Source organism: Ambystoma mexicanum, chromosome 6q (assembly GCF_040938575.1).
Source record: "Ambystoma mexicanum isolate Mex_15411 chromosome 6q, UKY_AmexF1_1, whole genome shotgun sequence".
Taxonomy (NCBI): Eukaryota; Metazoa; Chordata; class Amphibia; order Caudata; family Ambystomatidae; genus Ambystoma; species Ambystoma mexicanum.
In genome coordinates, this window is record NC_090937.1 from 689482872 (window position 1) to 689502904 (window position 20033).

The 20033-nt window shown below is 51.6% G+C and overlaps 1 protein-coding gene across 5 annotated transcripts in view; it reads left to right on the forward strand.

Annotated features, from left to right (window-relative positions):
• The window catches only part of INPP4B (inositol polyphosphate-4-phosphatase type II B), a 3177224-nt gene that overhangs the window by 1947124 nt on the left and 1210067 nt on the right, over positions 1-20033 (forward strand). For all 5 annotated transcript variants that reach the window (XM_069631181.1, XM_069631178.1, XM_069631177.1 and 2 more), the window contains one exon: positions 2410-2482. In XM_069631181.1, coding sequence (XP_069487282.1) covers positions 2410-2482 — 73 coding nt within the window. The remainder of the gene's footprint in view (positions 1-2409; positions 2483-20033) is intronic.

Here is a 20033-nt window from a genome sequence, read left to right on the forward strand (position 1 = left end):
TTGACTTTTGCGGAAATCCTGGGAAATGGGTGGAGTGTCCAAATTTCATGTAGTCACTAATGTCCGAAGCATCCTAACAGGCAACTATGGAGAATTTGGTGCAGATTGGTGAAACGATGTGTAATTGTATAAGGAACAACGCTTCGCCACAAACACATTTTGACTTTTGCATATACAGATAAAAAGAAAGTGAAGAATGGCAAAACTTGGTCTGTCTCCTTCTTCTGATCTACCACAGCAGTCAATACCAGTAGTTATTGACTGCACTCTAGACATTCTGGCTGGCTGAGAGGAGGTCAATAATGATCTGCATGTTCTAATGGGGATTTCTTTCTAACTGGCGATAACAATAAATACCGCCTGGCAGTGTCAAAACCACTTGGAGGGTAGTTATGGTTAGCGGCAGGCCATTTATCTAATGGGGCTGAGGTGTTTTCATGTGATATATTCTTGTGTCCTTTACTGTGGGGACCCGGAAATAGCTCAATATTCTACCAAACACAATACTGTAAATAATGTACTTGTGGTAGTAATCCTGTTTACATAATGGAATGTCGATGGGCTCGAGTGATGTTAATCATTTCAAGAAGGCTGCCCTTTTTCCGGTGTTGGTGTTAATGTAATTTAGGCACAGGTTACAGTGATGCCTAATTAAAATGGTATTCTAGACACAAGGATACTCAACACTTTCATTTATAATCCCTTCCTTGTGAATGGTTGTTTTGTTACACTATTCTTGGGTCCATGTGGTAAAATGTGAACAGCATATCTTAAAAGAGCACACATGTTGGAAAACTGGAGAACGCTTTAAAGGGGAAAAACAATGTTCATTCTGCTATGTCATCTAAGACGTGGACAATGGTCATGTTTTGGAGACGTAACATATTTTTGACATATCCGTCCTGACTCACCCCAGCTATAGCCATTGTGCGACCATGTGTCCTTGTAAGAGTGAATATTTTCTTTCATGACTTCGCATACACTCCAATTGGTGCTGATGCCCTTTAGCAACTCCAAGATTCTGATTGTTAATGTTGACGGGTGCATTACCACCCAAGAAGAAGCACCTTGCTTCTACTTTACACCAAGCACAGACATAATATTTGTGACAATAATAAGGATGATAACCCACGTTGTTATTACCCAGCACAGTCGTACTCATTTAAACAATCTCACAGGATGAGACCAAGTAGACCAGCCAGCATTCAAACCTGAAACTTTCAGACTGTGCGATGATACCTTTATTATAATTATTGGTCCGCTCGAGATGTTGTCTTCTACCGCTCACATTCTTCTAGATAAAGGTGCCTGTAATCGTGTTAGGGTCTGTTTTAAGGGTTAAAACGAAACAGACAAGTGATGACGTCCAAATTCCCATTCCAATCCCTTTTCACAGCTCAAAGCGTCCTTGCCTGAACCAGATAATCTTTCATTCCTGATGGTTTAAAGAAAGGCAGTTGTCAAGAGTGAATTGTGGTTTGGCAAACTTCTATGTTTTCTGTGTTGCTGGGATATCCTGGCTCCTGACCGAGTTGGCATTCCATTGAGCTGTGTTGGAGAATATATATATGTGTAGATCAAACAACTTCTCTTGAAGTAAATGTGTTTGTTTTGCTTCTTTGACTTCATTCATCATATTTTTATTTCCTCATCCTTTAATGTTATTGTGGGCGATTTGTGTCATTTGAAGCCTGTGTCACCTGACTGTACTAATGCCATGTTTAATATAGTATGCATATAATACAGAGGGGATGAAAGGTTTCACCTTTTCAAAGGTACGAACATGTCTCAAAAATTCATATTACCTCTCATGTAAGATGGTTTGTCATCATTATGCATAACGTAGGCGTATATGACCGGCTGTAATCTGACATAATTCTTCATTCATCAACATGTCACTGACCCTTTCACCCAGCAAAAGTAGCCAATTTACAAAGTGTATAACACAGTTGTTGCATTCATATAATTGACAGATCCTGATAATAAATTACAACTGACAGCACATGTATTTAATGAGTACAATGTTTAATTTTTCATTTAGAGTTACATTATCGAGTAATAATATTGCGGCAAAAATGTCGCCGGTAAAAGAAACCGCAACAAATATGCAGTGGTTTGACCCGTTAAAGGTGTACCCCATTATACCATTTAAGGGGCGCTGGGGTTGCGGGGGTGTCCCCCGCTCCCTTTAAATGGTATAATCGGTCCGGGGTGTTCGCTGCATCCTTTACATAATTGTGGCGGCAAAACCACAGCATTTTTGCCGTGAAATTTTGTATTCACAGCCATTTTTGCTGTGCTTTTAAGACATGGAACCCATTATCACTAGGTTTACGTTTGCAAGTCAGTGAAGAATTGCAGAAATTGGTCATCTAATTCTCCTTTACACATTTTCTTTTCAAATTCTAGTGTGCACTAGTCTGCGAGTGCCCTTCCTCTGAAGTCTTGAGCGGCAAAGACAATTTACCTCTACTAAATGCAGGTATGTCATAACATTGTGTTATAAATTAGCTGCATTGTTGTAAGAACACCACAGATCCCAGTTGTCTGGCAAAAGCTACTGCTATATTCTTGTACACATTATCTTGTGCTCATGGGTGTCCAACCACTTCCCGTCACAGGTTGTTCCAGTAGTTACAGCCCCTGGCCCGCTTCCCACCTTGCCCCCCTCAAATCCCTTTATCACTCTGCCATCCACACCCTCTGTCTTCTCTCTTCTCATGACTCCATTTCCAACTCACTTTCTCAGCTAGGATGGCTTCCTATCCATTCCCAACTTAAATTGCACTTCCTTTGTCTGGTCTTTAAATCTCTTCACAACCTTGCTCCTCCTTACCTCTCCTCTCTCCTCTCATTTTACACCCCCTCTCTCTCCTTCATTCTGTCGATCTTGTCTTACTTTCAGTTCCCCCATCCCCTTGTGCCTCTTCTTGTTTCCGTTCCTTTCAGCTCCTTGCCCCCTTAGAGTGGAACTCCCTACCTTTCTCTATACGTTCCTCCCCTTCCTATTCTTCCTCACGCTCCTCATTGAAATCTCTTCTTTTTCATTCCCCTCCCTGATCCCCTTCCCCCTCTTACCATTCTTTCCCTCTTTCTCCTACCCTTCTCTTTGTTCTTTATCTTCCCCTTCCCTTCTTAATCTCCTTTCATCCTACTATTCACTTTACTCACTACTGTCTCTCCCCCCTTCTTTCTCTACCCCCTCCTCTCCTCTTCTTTCTCATATGTAAATTGTTGTACGTGCTGATTTTCTGGTTTGACTCATATTTACCGTTATTGCTTCTACTGTTCCATGTTTAATGTATATTTTGTTGTTCATTGCAAAGCGTTTTGGATTAAGGTACTATATAAAACAATAAATACAAGTACAAAATATAATTTTTCCCCAGTATGTCAGTTGCTTTTCCTTTTTCTGGTATTAATCTAGTATCCCTTTTCCTTTGTCGGGGTATTTGTTATTTTAGAAGGTTGTCCCCTGTTTGTATATTTCTGTACTGTCTAAATCTTTGTCTAATGTGGCCATCTTAAATACATTAAATTGATTATTCTTGTGTTGTACTTAAAACTTCGAGCCCTTTTAAAATATTCCATCTGGTTGTCTGAATTTGCTTAAGTTTGTATATGTCCTGTGTACATTGTCAACAAAATCTAATTATTCCTACTTAGATGTATTGCTTCTCTAACTCTACTTGCTATGCAATACAATATAGCACTGTGTTTACTTTTTTTAGCACAAAATCACATTGTGGGCTTATATTGGGTTTCTTGGTCACAATTACAAAGACTCTTCTCAGATACAATACAAAGAAGCCATTGTTTTACTTGGGATTATTTTACTGTACTAGCCCTAAACATATTCGCCTGCCTGGTTACTAACGATGTTGACATTGAAGTCATTGCAAGATGCTCAGCACTGTGGCAGTATTATCACCCCACAATTAAGCAGTTAAATTACTTGAATGAGAATTCTTCACACTGTGCCAATTCTGGCACTGATGTTAATTGTGGGTCTTTTTAAAAATCTAAAATGTTTGTGTAATATGTCAATACCATTGGTGCATAGTTTTTAAGCATTACAGTTTTCATAGAGTTTAGCAGCATTGATTAGTGTGATTATATAGCTTTAATTGGTAGTACTAACAGCTAAATTGTTTGCAGATTTTTACATTCCAAAGTTTACTCAAAGGCTTCAAGTAAACTTGCAGAATTTGTTAAACATGTTAAATTGTTGTGGGGATAAAATAAATGAATATATTTGCTGAGAATATTCCATAATGTTTTGAAGATTTTCTAAATACGATTGGAGTTTCTAAAATAAACAACTTAAAGGATTTTCCAAACGTCTGGTCGTTGATTTCTTTAAACAGATGGAGTGTAGTAAGGGTTTTAAAGAAGTTACAATTGTTTCTTCAAAAGCTTTGGAGGCATCTTAATTTGGCCTAATGTACTTTATTGCAAATTCTAAAGATTACATCAAAATTGTAATGCAGTTAACTCTGTTCATTACAGTGTTCAGTGGCTGTGCAGAAAGGCAGAACCTTAGTAAAGTAAGAGAAGTGTGATGAAATGTTTAAAGGATTTTAGACATTTTACACAAGTTGGGATAACAAATTACCCTTGTTTAATACTGCGGTATTGGAATGTCAGTGTTCAATATTTTGATAAAGACCTTCAACGTGTTCGCAATTTCTTAGTAACGCTTAAAGCATTCTAAGAGCTTTCTCATTTTAAAAATAAATCCTACACACCCAGTTAACCTAGTTTAAAAATCCCTAAAAATGTTTTGTAACAATAGAGTTACTTAAAGAAGAACTACCCAAAATGTAGACAGGCTTTGTTCTGGCACAATTATAAGCTGGAAATCCAGCAACCGTTGCAGTTAAAATTCGAATAACTAATCAAAATGACATTTTCAAAATCAAAGAGTCAAGCAGAGTCTTTGGACCATCTAGTATCAAATGTCAAGGACAGTGTATTTTTGCTGTTTCTATTCTCCGAGGGCGTGACTCTGTTAAGTACCGACTCGCACCGCAGAGCGGTCGTAGAGTCAAGCAGAGTCTTTGGAGTATGTGGAGGATCTCAGAGGAACCCCCTGCTGCATGGAGAAAATGAGCCTTGCTGCCATGCGAGAGAGAGGGAAGTCGCTTCAACCACCGAAGACAAGATCCCAGATACGTCGTGGCTGCTTCGAATTACAGCCGGAATTACAGCCGAAAGGATCAATGCAGCAACCAAGTCAAGTAAGTCAACTATCCTTGACTAGAAGTCGAACTCCCTTGCCGGTGTCCATGACATTAGACGCTGTCCTTGTTGACCCCTTGCCATGGCTTGGTTGTACTACGTTGTTTCATGAAAGCGCACACCTGGCAAACATTTCAAACCCCCAACAGGGTATTGTACACAATGACTCTCACACAGATAGTTTGCCAGCTTGCCTCAACGATGAACGTATTTCTGTGGAGTGGCCTACAGGACTCAAAAAACATCCAGGAAAATTAGTCTCAATTCCCCAACTGCGTGTGCTTGCGTGGCGCGCCCATCAGGAAACAAGAAAGGACGCCCACGACCGATGGTCATGCGAATTAACTAGACCATGCAACCATTTGAGTAACTCACTTCCTGATAGACTGCCCACAGATTTGGCTCTGGATGTGGACCCAGGCTTCGAACCTCTTTCGGTCACCACAGCTCCTCCCAAAGAGCAGGAGGATCATGGTTTGGAATCGAATGGCTGGACCGACTCTCACGAGAAAACATTCGCAAATGAAGACAATGTCTCCTATGCTCCCTCAGCCCTCTTACCTCTTTCTGACAATGGGCCAGTGGGTATGGTACCCGCTATAGGTGTGAGTCGTGGTAGACAAACTCTATTGAAGTTGTCAACAAATTACTACATGATCTAACACAAATAAACAGGGTACGTAGTTCCAAAAGCAAAGAGGACCTTGCAGAGTTTAGAACACAAAAGGAAATTGAGAAAGCCCTCGCGCCTGAGATCCTACCCATGAATAGGTGGCAAAGTGGGCAACAAAAACAAAGAAGAGTAGAAACAAGTGCGTCACCTAGCATTAGCTGCTCACAATAGAAAAACAAGAAGGTCTTAAATCAAACAACGGAACATGATGAGGTAGCTCAGCAGAAACAAGAACAGATGATGAGATGTGAGGTGGGAATAACTTTGTCATCAGATCTGTCCTCAACTGACTCGTCCATAATGGAGCGAGAATACCCAAAAATAAGGCGAGAGACCAGAGCCAGTGCAAGGCGCGATGGGTCGGATATGGTACTAGGAAAAAAGATAATACAAGAATTACAACCAATACCGATGTCTACAATGTCTATAACCATCTCTCCATTTATAAAATTATATGAGCAACTCAGTGAAAACATCAGGGACCTAACGACGTTAGTTGCGCTAATAAACTAAAAAAGAACGAACCTCGAATGCGACAACACCTTGTTCAAACAAACATACCATGAAATTAATGAAAGGATCGACTCCTCACTAACCATACTGGCGGATCAAAAGAAAAACAGTAGTATGGACAAAAATCTGTTTGCGGAAGTCGCAAAAGAGGCGCTGGGTTTGCTCAAAGTCAGAAATTCTACAACAGGCCTCTCGAGTCAACAAGAAAGTCGACCATGTTACTGTCTGCAGAGGAAAGGGGATCTGCTGACTCAAGAGGGTCACAACACCATAACCAACAATGAAAGTAACACGGATTGTGGTCTTCAAGGAGAACCTAGCACTACCAATATTCACTTAAACTGTGACTTGGAAAATTGAGTGATTGCGCATGCACCGCCTGCATTGTTGGTGAATCTCGCGAAAATTGAAAGATCCAATATCATGTCAAGAGAAAGCACCAAAGAGGCGACCTCGAAACATAGTACTGAAGAAGAGCTCAGTACATCAGAAACGAGGAAGGAGACGAATGGAAAGGCTTCATCCGTCGTAATAGATCTTAGTGTGGACCCAACAAATCCAGCCAGGAAATCACGATGGATTCCTCCTTTTCGTGTGGATTTAAAAGTAGCTTGGCAAAAGAGAATCCTGCAATACAAGATTTTCAAATGCCGACTACTTCAGCTAATACGAAGGTCTAAATAACAAACCAAATGGGGCACCTGGTGATAGTACCCATGATAAGGAAAACAACAATGGGATATTCGCCATATTCAACGTTAAAAATAGCTCATATACTAACAAGATAAGGGCAATTGATGGAAAACAACTGCAAGGAAAAAAAACAAAAATCAAAGTATAATAAAATGTCAGTGCGGCAATAATCCAAGGAAATTCTTGCACAACATTAAGGGCCTCGTTAGGAGTTTGGAGGCAGCCATGCCTCCAAACTCGTAATAAGGGCATGGCTGCCTCCAAACTCGGGTCCGGGTTCCTCGAATGAGGAATTACCGGGCCATTCCAACCTTGGAGGACCCGGTAATTCCTCATTCAATGTACCCATCCCCATTCCCATTTGTGCCCCCAAAGGGCTCAATGGGAATGGGGAGGGAGCTAACAACGGACCCGTTAATAAAGGGCCCATTGTTAGCTCCCTGGTCCCCTCGCGGGACCCGCAAAGGACGTCTGGTCTGACCAGATGTCCAGAGCAGGTCCTGCAAGGGGATCTCATAATAGGGTGAAATGGGTTTAACGGCGCTGGCACCTTTACCGGCACCGTTAAACCCGTTCCGCCAGGGTCCTAGTGACTAACCAGAAAAAAACATAAAAACAAATGAGGCGGACGGTCAAACAAGGCCACAAACGAATATGCTGGTGGAGACAGTATACACTGATGAGACATCACCTGACCTGATGGATATGTCGACCTATGAAGATGACCCTAAGGATGCACAACTGCAGTAGGCCGTTCCAAATTTGACAGACAACAAAGCAACATCAAAAAACGAGGTTGTGGGTACGGCCAAGGAGCCGAAAACCACTAATCCAGAAAGAACTTGCACACTGATTCAACCTACGACAATAGTGGATACGGGAGCGCCTCAAATTCCCAGCCTTACTTTCATCACACTAAATGAAAAATGGAAAAGATTGGCAAGCGAGCAGTGGAAAATGAAAACGAATAAAGGGGGCATAATAAATAGCCCCTATCAACACCTGTACAGAGCCAATTGAAGCCGTGAACATCACAGCTGGCACTAAATGCTCGAATGCGACAGTGTCCAGCTATAAAATATGACAGCTTGCACAGACTATTGGAAAGAGATGTACAAGGGAAGGGTCTCGCGAACCGCAAAAAGGCTCAAGTAAAGCCTAGCAGGAAATTGCAGGCGCCTTATAGGCTTAGGCTGGAACGCTTTATTGCGAGTAGTGATGACCTCACCCTAAACCGCAACAATGTCCTATGCTTGTTTCATCATGTGCCAAGTCTAAGGACTATTGAATCTAGCGACATAAAAACCGTAGAGTTTGTGAAAGAATCGCAAAATGACAAAGTGAACTTGCACATTGATTCAAAAATCATAAATAACAAGCAGCCCCTGCACTTATGTCATTGGGATTTGACATCTTTGAAGCAACAGACGAACCGAACTGCATCTCCAAAGACAAGACACAAGGTGCCGAAATGGTGTGGGCACCAAAACAGAGATACACTCCGGACATTATTAGCAACTTAAAGAGCGCTAATAGGATGAGAAATATCACACAAAACTTCACTAATGAAAAAGCCGAGCGCACTTCAAGCGTAGGGGTAGAATCGTTACAGAAGTTGCAAAATGGAGAACAAATTAAAATGACTGTGGAATGTGGAAACAGCACTATTATTGGTATCCTAGACAATGCCGAAACCCAGAACAAAGTGGAGACGTCAAATAATTGGGGTTGGTTGGCGGAAGCATTTCCAAGTAACAACCAAAGCTAATGCCAGGAACAAAAAGAGCAGACCACTCATGCCTTTGGCTCTTGGAATACCAGAGGCTTTTTGCATCTGTTTCAGAATATGTGGCTGGATGGGTTGAATCTAGCCTGCCTACAGCAAACCTGGCTTGAGGAATGTCCTCTTTCCGAAAAATTTGAGGTTGCTATAAATCTGGCTATCAGAAGATCAAAAGAAAGACCAATGGCTGGGTTGTTAATCCTTGTTAAGAAAAGTTCTGGATATAGAATCATCAAATCCAGGAACATATATCCGTATATTCAGGTAACAGCACTCAAGACGGCCAGAAATTCAAAACTGGAATGTGGTCTCATTCATGTCATCAATTTATACTGGCCCCATAGCAGGGACAATGACTTTCATAGACCTAGTGTCAACATTAATAGATGAGATATACGAAGAAGACAGTACATCAGGCATAATACTATGTGGAGACTTAAACATCAATTGCCTAAATATAATTCAAGGAATGAAACATGACAAGCATGCCACTGACCAGGTGGGGGAAGGTTGGTGTCTTGAGATGGAACTAGGAAATATGTCCATACTAAATGGAAATATGATCAGGGATATCCCTGCAAATGCGACGTGGAGTAGATCTTGGCAAAAATCAACAATTGACTACTTTTTAATGTCTGAGAATGTACACGAACGAGTAGTATCTTTGAATGTGATCTCTAGGCCACACAGTGACCATGACATGGTGAAGCTAACGTTAGTAATGCCTAAAGAAGGATTTAACCCAACATGGAACCACAGTATCACAGTAGAATCCAACAGAGTCAAATTACATCTCAATGAGGACGATGTAAATCTAATCGCAACAGAATACTGTGAGGAACAAGATGAGGTAGAATATTGTCATCTGTTAACTCAATTTGTGGAAAAAAAACAAGGGTTAAAGAAATGTGCATTTGTACACACACATAAATTTGACCTTGAAATTCTGAAGAGGAAACAGCAAATGCATAGTGAAATTAGACACATATCCAGAAAGGACAGTATAGCCGCCTTAGACATAAAACGAGGTGTAAAGCAAAAAAACAAGAACTGGATAAAAGCACATAAAGCGCTAATGCTGCAGAAATACTCTGAGTTAATGATGTTGAAGTTAGATAATAAAAACTTGCGTGAGTTGTGGAAATTAATTAACAACGAGAGTTCATCACAGACATCATTGCGGACCAACATAGTATCTGAAGCAGCTTGGGCAGCCTATTATAGCGAGCTATACAGTAAGAAAGGAAACGCTAAGGAGCCGGTGCTGCCTAACATCGATTACTGGAACCTCAAGTTCGACAAGAACGACATCTTAAATATCATCAAAAGGGTTAGCTCATCGAGGGCCCCTGGCCCCGATGGCCTCACTAATTACAAAGATGGGCTGAAATATGCAATGTCCTATTCAACAGAATCAATATCAAATGAGCACCCCCGATCTCCTGGAAAAGTGCAGTCATTGTACCGATATTCAAAAAAGGCAACAGAGCTAACCCTAAAGATTATCGCCCGATAGCGCTCTTGGATGTGTTGGGGAAAGTTTACGCAACACTTCTGCAACATAAGCTACTCAAATGGATCACAGAAAGCCATCATGTTGATCCTAGACATTCAGACTTTGTGAAGGGTATCGGGTGCAGCCTGAATCTCCTAATATTAAATCTCATGAAAGTGGAGGCTCTAAGAACTGGGAGCAAGGTGTTTCTAGCTTTTATAGACTTTTCCCATGCATTTGACAGTATAGACTGGTAAACCCTTTGGAAACCCTTTGGACCAAGATGCAAAAGTGACATTGCCCTCCAAGTCTGTTAGCAGCCATTAAAGAGCTACACACCAAAACCAATGTCAGGATCTGGTTAGATCAGTTGGGCACCCTGTCAGCTGCCATAAGAACCTTCTGTGGTGTAAAACAGGGATGTCCCCTGGCTTCAATCATTTTTAATCTCTTTCTCTCTGACATCGGAGAAGCAATTGAAGGCGTACCCTCTTTTCCAACACAAATACATGGTCACACGTGAGCTGGCTCTTGTACGCCGATGATCTAATCCTCCTAGATGCAACTCCAATTGGACTGCAGTGCAAGATGGCTGCGGTGGAAGAATATGTCAGAACTAACGGCTTACACATCAACACGAATAACTGAGCGATATTGTCTCTACAATACCTAAGGTCCAGCAAGAAATGTAATGGTAAAAAATCGAATGGCGCCTGGGAAAGGAAATGCTGAACATTGCAACCAACACCAGATACCTGGGCATGCAGATCAGTTTGAATATAAACGATGGCCCATGGGTGGAAATGCCTAAAATTAAGTGACGGCAACTTGCATGTCACGCTGTTATTTTGAATACAAAATATGGCAAATTCTCCCTAAAACCTGTGGTCAACTTTTATAAACAAAAAGTGGTTCCGGCACTGATTTTTGGAGCAGAAAGTGCCTTTGGCTGCTCACTTGATTTATGGGCCACACTGGAAAACATCTTCTGGGTAAAGGTGCTACAGCAACCCAAGGGCACTCCAGCGGCGTGTATACGTTAAAGTTTATATCCATCAATGTACGCATCTGCTGGAATATGGAGGCACTCTTTCTTAAAAAAACAATGAAAGATGTTGCTCCACAATTCAAACTCTTTCACAATCACAGTAATGGAGATGCCAAGTGTTTAATGGCATTGTGGACCAGATGATGTGAGGATCTCCTGAAAGAGCTTGAAATTGACATAACTCTGCATAATAATCCGAATTCGGCAAAGGTAAAACTATGGAGACTTGATTGGATCTCGACTGGAGAAAAAAGGATGAGTCACAGGCTAATGAAGAATGTGCCTAGCGAAGCTAGAGCATTCAATAAATTACAAAGCTATGTGGAACTCTTTCCTGACCAGTACTGAACAGCCTTCTACTTGAGCTTTCGCCTTAACGCATTTAAGACCAAAGAAAGACTTAGAGGGTAATTCATAGAATTTCGCAGAAAAGTGTCGCAAGCGGCTGGCGCAGAGTGTCCACGTGCGATTGACTGCGCCAGGCACGTGCGCTAAAACCGATTTCCGCGCACAGCGTATTCATGGATTTTAGGCTTCCAAACCAGCCGTGGCGCAGAGAATTGCAGCGACCCTGCAGCAGCGCCAGTAATGCCCCCAAGAACGCCCTCGCGCAAGGAAAAGCCATGAAAATCGCTAAATCATCGCAAAGGGCTGCGCTAACCCTGGACCAGTTCACCGGGCTGGCAAACGGCAAACGCCAAGCGGGGAACGTGTATTGCAGGGGTGCGCGGGAAGTTCCACACGCGACTGGCCCCGTGCAAGCAGGGTACGTGTATTTCAGGGGTGCGCGGGAAGTTCCACATGCGATTTCAGCAGGGTATGTGTATTTCAGGGGTGCGCGGGAAGTTCCACACGCGATTTCAGCAGGGTACGTGTATTTCAGGGGTGCGCGGGAAGTTCCACACGCGATTTCAGCAGGGTACGTGCATTTCAGGGGTGCGCGGGAAGTTCCACACGCGAATGGGCCAGTGCGAGCAGGGTACGTGTATTCCATGGGTGCGCGGGAAGTTCCACACGCGATTCCATCAGGGTACGTGTATTTCAGGGGTGCGCGGGAAGTTCCACACGCGAATGGGCCAGTGCGAGCAGGGTACGTGTATTCCATGGGTGCGCGGGAAGTCCCACACGCGATTTCATCAGGGTACGTGTATTTCAGGGGTGCGCGGGAAGTTCCACACGCGATTGTCCCAGTGCGAGCAGGGTACGTGTATTTCAGGGGTGCGCGGGAAGTTCCACACGCGATTGTCCCAGTGCGAGCAGGGTACGTGTATTTCAGGGGTGCGCGGGAAGTTCCACACGCGATTGTCCCAGTGCGAGCAGGGTACGTGTATTTCAGGGGTGCGCGGGAAGTTGCACGCGCGATTTCAGCAGGGAATGTGTATTTCAGGGGTTCTGGGGAGTACTACACGTGAATTGGCCGTGTGGGTCCTCCCAGGTGTACGCTCCACAACCTCCACGGCCCCTGCAGGCAGCCCACACCATGGGGGACTACCCTGCACCCCTGCTCATGTCCCGCAGGCAGCCCATCCACCATGGGCATGCCCCCCAGCCAACCCACATGTCACCTTGCACTACTGATCAACAATGCATGTCTCCCACCACCCCCACCCCCCAGCACTGTGGGGCACCTGCCAGCAGGCCCCCACTCATGTCCAACTCATGTTTCCCACCACCCCCACCCCCCTGCACTGTGGGGCACCTGCCAGCAGGCCCCCACCCATGTCCAACTCATGTACCCCTGCACCCCCACCCCCCAGCATTGTGGGGCACCCTCCACCAGGCCCCCACTCATGTCTCCCACCACCCCCACACCCCAGCAGTGCAGGGGCAGCCTCCACCAGGCCCCCACTCATGTCTCCCACCACCCCCACCCCCCAGCAGTGCAGGGTCAGCCTCCACCAGGCCCCCACTCATGTCTCCCACCACCCCCACCCCCCAGCCACCGTGGCCACCCTCCACCAGGCCCCCACTCATGTCCCCCTGCACCCCCACCCCCCAGCATCCATGGTCACCCTCCCCCAGGCCCCCACTCATGTCTCCCACCACCCCCACCCCCCAGCAGTGCAGGGGCAGCCTCCACCAGGCCCCCACCCATGTCTCCCACCACCCCCACCCCCCAGCAGTGCAGGGGCACCCTCCACCAGGCCCCCACTCATGTCTCCCACCACCCCCACCCCTCTGCCACCATGGGCAGCCTCCACCAGGCCCCCACCCATGTCTCCCACCACCTCCACCCCCCAGCAGTGCAGGGGCACCCTCCACCAGGCCCCCACTCATGTCTCCCACCACCCCCACCCCCCAGCAGTGCAGGGGCAGCCTCCACCAGGCCCCCACTCATGTCTACCACCACCCCCACCCCCCAGCAGTGCAGGGGCACCCTCCACCAGGCCCCCACTCATGTCTACCACCACCCCCCAGCAGTGCAGGGGCAGCCTCCACCAGGCCCCCACTCGTGTCTCCCACCACCCCCACCCCCCAGCCACCAGGGGCAGCCTCCACCAGGCCCCCACCCATGTCTCCCACCCCCCCACCCCCCCAGCCACCAGGGGCACCCTCCACCAGGCCCCCACTCATGTCTCCCACCACCCCCACCCCCCAGCAGTGCAGGGGCAGCCTCCACCAGGCCCCCACCCATGTCTCCCACCACACCCACACCCCAGCCACCAGGGGCACCCTCCACCAGGCCCCCACTCATGTCTCCCACCACCCCCTGCCACCATGGGCAGCCCCCACCAGGCCCCCACTCATGTCTCCCACCACCCCCACCCCCCAGCAGTGCAGGGGCAGCCTCCACCAGGCCCCCACCCATGTCTCCCACCACCCCCACCCCCCAGCAGTGCAGGGGCACCCTCCACCAGGCCCCCACTCATGTCTCCCACCACCCCCACCCCCCTGCCACCATGGGCAGCCTCCACCAGGCCCCCACCCATGTCTCCCACCACCCCCACCCCCCAGCAGTGCAGGGGCACCCTCCACCAGGCCCCCACTCATGTCTCCCACCACCCCCACCCCCCAGCAGTGCAGGGACAGCCTCCACCAGGCCCCCACTCATGTCTACCACCACCCCCACCCCCCAGCAGTGCAGGGGCAGCCTCCACCAGGCCCCCACCCATGTCTCCCACCACCCCCACCCCCCAGCAGTGCAGGGGCACCCTCCACCAGGCCCCCACTCATGTCTCCCACCACCCCCACCCCCCTGCCACCATGGGCAGCCTCCACCAGGCCCCCACCCATGTCTCCCACCACCCCCACCCCCCAGCAGTGCAGGGGCACCCTCCACCAGGCCCCCACTCATGTCTCCCACCACCCCCACCCCCCAGCAGTGCAGGGGCAGCCTCCACCAGGCCCCCACTCATGTCTACCACCACCCCCACCCCCCAGCAGTGCAGGGGCACCCTCCACCAGGCCCCCACTCATGTCTCCCACCACCCCCACCCCCCTGCCACCATGGGCAGCCTCCACCAGGCCCCCACCCATGTCTCCCACCACCCCCACCCCCCAGCAGTGCAGGGGTACCCTCCACCAGGCCCCCACTCATGTCTCCCACCACCCCCACCCCCCAGCAGTGCAGGGGCACCCTCCACCAGGCCCCCACTCATGTCTTCCACCACCCCCACCCCCCTGCCACCATGGGCAGCCTCCACCAGGCCCCCACCCATGACTCCCACCACCCCCACCCCCCAGCAGTGCAGGGGCACCCTCCACCAGGCCCCCACTCATGTCTCCCACCACCCCCACCCCCCAGCAGTGCAGGGGCAGCCTCCACCAGGCCCCCACTCATGTCTCCCACCACCCCCACCCCCCAGCCACCAGGGGCAGCCTCCACCAGGCCCCCACTCATGTCTCCCACCACCCCCACCCCCCAGCAGTGCAGGGGCACCCTCCACCAGGCCTCCACCCATGACTCCCACCCCCCAGCCACCAGGGGCACCCTCCACCAGGCCCCCACTCATGTCTCCCACCACCCCCACCAGTGCAGGGGCAGCCTCCACCAGGACCCCACTCATGTCTCCCACCACCCCCACCCCCCAGCAGTGCAGGGGCACCCTCCACCAGGCCCCCACTCATGTCTCCCACCACCCCCACCCCCCAGCCACCAGGGGCACCCTCCACCAGGCCCCCACTCATGTCTCCCACCACCCCCACCCCCAGCAGTGCAGGGGCAGCCTCCACCAGGCCCCCACTCATGTCTCCCACCACCCCCACCCCCCTGCCACCATGGGCAGCACCCACCAGGCCCCCACTCATGTCTCCCACCACCCCCACCCCCCAGCAGTGCAGGGGCACCCTCCACCAGGCCCCCACTCATGTCTCCCACCACCCCCACCCCCCTGCCACCATGGGCAGCCCCCACCAGGCCCCCACTCATGTCTCCCACCACCCCCACCCCCCTGCCACCATGGGCAGCCTCCACCAGGCCCCCACCCATGACTCCCACCACCCCCACCCCCCAGCAGTGCAGGGGCAGCCTCCACCAGGCCCCCACTCATGTCTCCCACCACCCCCACCCCCCAGCAGTGCAGGGGCACCCTCCACCAGGCCCCCACTCATGTCTCCCACCACCCCCACCCCCCAGAAGTGCAGGGGCACCCTCCACCAGGCCCCCACTCATGTCTACCACCATACCCACCCCCCAGCAGTGCAGGGGCAGCCTCCACCAGGCCCCCACTCATGTCTACCACCACCCCCACCCCCACCCCCCAGCAGTGCAGGGGCACCCTCCACCAGGCCCCCACTCATATCTCCCACCACCCCCACCCCCCTGCCACCATGGGCAGCCCCCACCAGGTCCCCACTCATGTCTCCCACCACCCCCACCCCCCTGCCACCATGGGCAGCCTCCACCAGGCCCCCACCCATGACTCCCACCACCCCTACCCCCCAGCAGTGCAGGGGCAGCCTCCACCAGGCCCCCACTCATGTCTACCACCACCCCCACCCCACAGCAGTGCAGGGGTAGCCTCAACCAGGCCCCCACTCATGTATCCCACCACCCCCACCCCCCAGCCACCAGGGGCAGCCTCCACCAGGCCCCCACTCATGTCTCCCACCACCCCCCAGCCACCAGGGGCACCCTCCACCAGGCCCCCACTCATGTCTCCCACCACCCCCACCCCCCTGCCACCATGGGCAGCCTCCACCAGGCCCCCACCCATGTCTCCCACCACCCCCACCCCCCAGCAGTGCAGGGGTACCCTCCACCAGGCCCCCACTCATGTCTCCCACCACCCCCACCCCCCAGCAGTGCAGGGGCACCCTCCACCAGGCCCCCACTCATGTCTTCCACCACCCCCACCCCCCTGCCACCATGGGCAGCCTCCACCAGGCCCCCACCCATGACTCCCACCACCCCCACCCCCCAGCAGTGCAGGGGCACCCTCCACCAGGCCCCCACTCATGTCTCCCACCACCCCCACCCCCCAGCAGTGCAGGGGCAGCCTCCACCAGGCCCCAACTCATGTCTCCCACCACCCCCACCCCCCAGCCACCAGGTGCAGCCTCCACCAGGCCCCCACTCATGTCTCCCACCACCCCCACCCCCCAGCAGTGCAGGGGCACCCTCCACCAGGCCTCCACCCATGACTCCCACCCCCCAGCCACCAGGGGCACCCTCCACCAGGCCCCCACTCATGTCTCCCACCACCCCCACCAGTGCAGGGGCAGCCTCCACCAGGACCCCACTCATGTCTCCCACCACCCCCACCCCCCAGCAGTGCAGGGGCACCCTCCACCAGGCCCCCACTCATGTCTCCCACCACCCCCACCCCCCAGCCACCAGGGGCACCCTCCACCAGGCCCCCACTCATGTCTCCCACCACCCCCACCCCCAGCAGTGCAGGGGCAGCCTCCACCAGGCCCCCACTCATGTCTCCCACCACCCCCACCCCCCTGCCACCATGGGCAGCACCCACCAGGCCCCCACTCATGTCTCCCACCACCCCCACCCCCCAGCAGTGCAGGGGCACCCTCCACCAGGCCCCCACTCATGTCTCCCACCACCCCCACCCCCCTGCCACCATGGGCAGCCCCCACCAGGCCCCCACTCATGTCTCCCACCACCCCCACCCCCCTGCCACCATGGGCAGCCTCCACCAGGCCCCCACCCATGACTCCCACCACCCCCACCCCCCAGCAGTGCAGGGGCAGCCTCCACCAGGCCCCCACTCATGTCTCCCACCACCCCCACCCCCCAGCAGTGCAGGGGCACCCTCCACCAGGCCCCCACTCATGTCTCCCACCACCCCCACCCCCCAGAAGTGCAGGGGCACCCTCCACCAGGCCCCCACTCATGTCTACCACCATACCCACCCCCCAGCAGTGCAGGGGCAGCCTCCACCAGGCCCCCACTCATGTCTACCACCACCCCCACCCCCACCCCCCAGCAGTGCAGGGGCACCCTCCACCAGGCCCCCACTCATATCTCCCACCACCCCCACCCCCCTGCCACCATGGGCAGCCCCCACCAGGTCCCCACTCATGTCTCCCACCACCCCCACCCCCCTGCCACCATGGGCAGCCTCCACCAGGCCCCCACCCATGACTCCCACCACCCCTACCCCCCAGCAGTGCAGGGGCAGCCTCCACCAGGCCCCCACTCATGTCTACCACCACCCCCACCCCACAGCAGTGCAGGGGTAGCCTCAACCAGGCCCCCACTCATGTATCCCACCACCCCCACCCCCCAGCCACCAGGGGCAGCCTCCACCAGGCCCCCACTCATGTCTCCCACCACCCCCCAGCCACCAGGGGCACCCTCCACCAGGCCCCCACTCATGTCTCCCACCACCCCCACCCCCCAGCAGTGCAGGGGCACCCTCCACCAGGCCCCCACTCATGTCTCCCACCACCCCCACCCCCCAGCAGTGCAGGGGCAGCCTCCACCAGGCCCCCACTCATGTCTCCCACCACCCCCACCCCCCAGCAGTGCAGGGGCACCCTCCACCAGGCCCCCACTCATGTCTACCACCACCCCCACCCCCCAGCAGTGCAGGGGCAGCCTCCACCAGGCCCCCACTCATGTCTCCCACCACCCCCACCCCCCAGCAGTGCAGGGGCAGCCTCCACCAGGCCCCCACTCATGTCTCCCACCACCCCCACCCCCCTGCCACCATGGGCAGCCCCCACCAGGCCCCCACCCATGTCTCCCACCACCCCCACCCCCCAGCCACCAGGGGCACCCTCCACCAGGTCCTCACAATCCCCAATCATGTGCGTAATGGTCAGCCTCCACAGCCAAAAAGCCCTACCAAGTAACCCATTCACCCACATGGAAATGGAAATTACATGTTACACCCCCAATGTTCATGAAGCTAATGAACCCATGTCCATCACACACAATGGTTGCAATTGAATGGGAAAAAACCCAACATGACATGCATGAAACCAATGAGATGATACCACACAGTGAAGTATGAAAACAAAATTGTATTGAAAAAAATAAAGAATGCTAAAGAAAGGAAACAAACTACAATGGGAATGAGAAAAAATAAGCTGCATGTCCGTATTAAAAAAAAAAACTGCAAATCAGAATCCAAAAAAATGTCGTCCAAAGTCAAATGTAAAAAAATCTCTATGCAATAAAGAACTATGTAAAAAACTACCAAGGGTCCATGAGCCCAACTGAACAAAGGAAACCTACTAAAAAACCTAACTAAAAATCAACTATATACAAAAAGTGGAGCAGTGTCCGTCGACTCCAAATCATAATAAGAAACAAAGGAAACCTAAAACTAAAGAACTATATACAAGGCGGCGGGCAAGTCCAGCGGCTCACTCTGTGGTGTCCCGGGCCAGGGCATCATCGAACTCCTGTTCGATGTCCCGGAGGCGGTCCAGTTCCATGGCCCCGAGGGTCCGCAGGGACGACGCCGTGTCCTCCTCCAACCCCCTGCGGATTGCCTCGAGGCACTCGGCCCGCCTCAGGGCCCTCCACATGGAGTTCTCCGCCCTGACCATTGTGAGCCGCGCCTCTTCCGCCCGCCGCCGCTCCGCACCTATGGCGTGGCCCAACCGCTGCCACACGGAAGACACTCTCTGTCCTGGGTCCCCCTGCCCTCCGGCCGATGCCTGCCCCTCCGATGTCGAAAGCCCTGAGCCTTCATGTCTCCCACCATGTTGCTGCTGCTGCTCTGCCTCTGCCCGTGCACTGCCTCCTGCTGCCTGCACATCCTCCGCCGGCTGGGGTGCAGTTGTTGATGTGGCCACCCCTGCTGGACCTCCGAATCCCGACTGTGGCAGGGATGCCTCCTCCACCAGCCTGGCCGCACCGTCAGAGGCAGCTCCACAGGGCACCCAGGTGACTGATGGGTGGGAAGATGGCACAGAGGACGACTGGCGCGTAGGGGGTCCAGTTGAGGAGGGGGTCGGAGCAAGCCCCATCAGACGGAGGAATCCGGCCTGGGTGACCTGTCCCAGCAGGCTGACGTGGTCAACGAGCCATTCGAGATGACGTGCAGTCTCTCCATGAAAAGACTGCAGGTCACCTCGCATGGCCCGTTGACGCAACGCCACACCAGCCAGGACAGGCTCAACCCGGACCTGGATGGCCACGTCCGCAGGCAGAGGAAGGCCAGTTGACGTCAGCTCA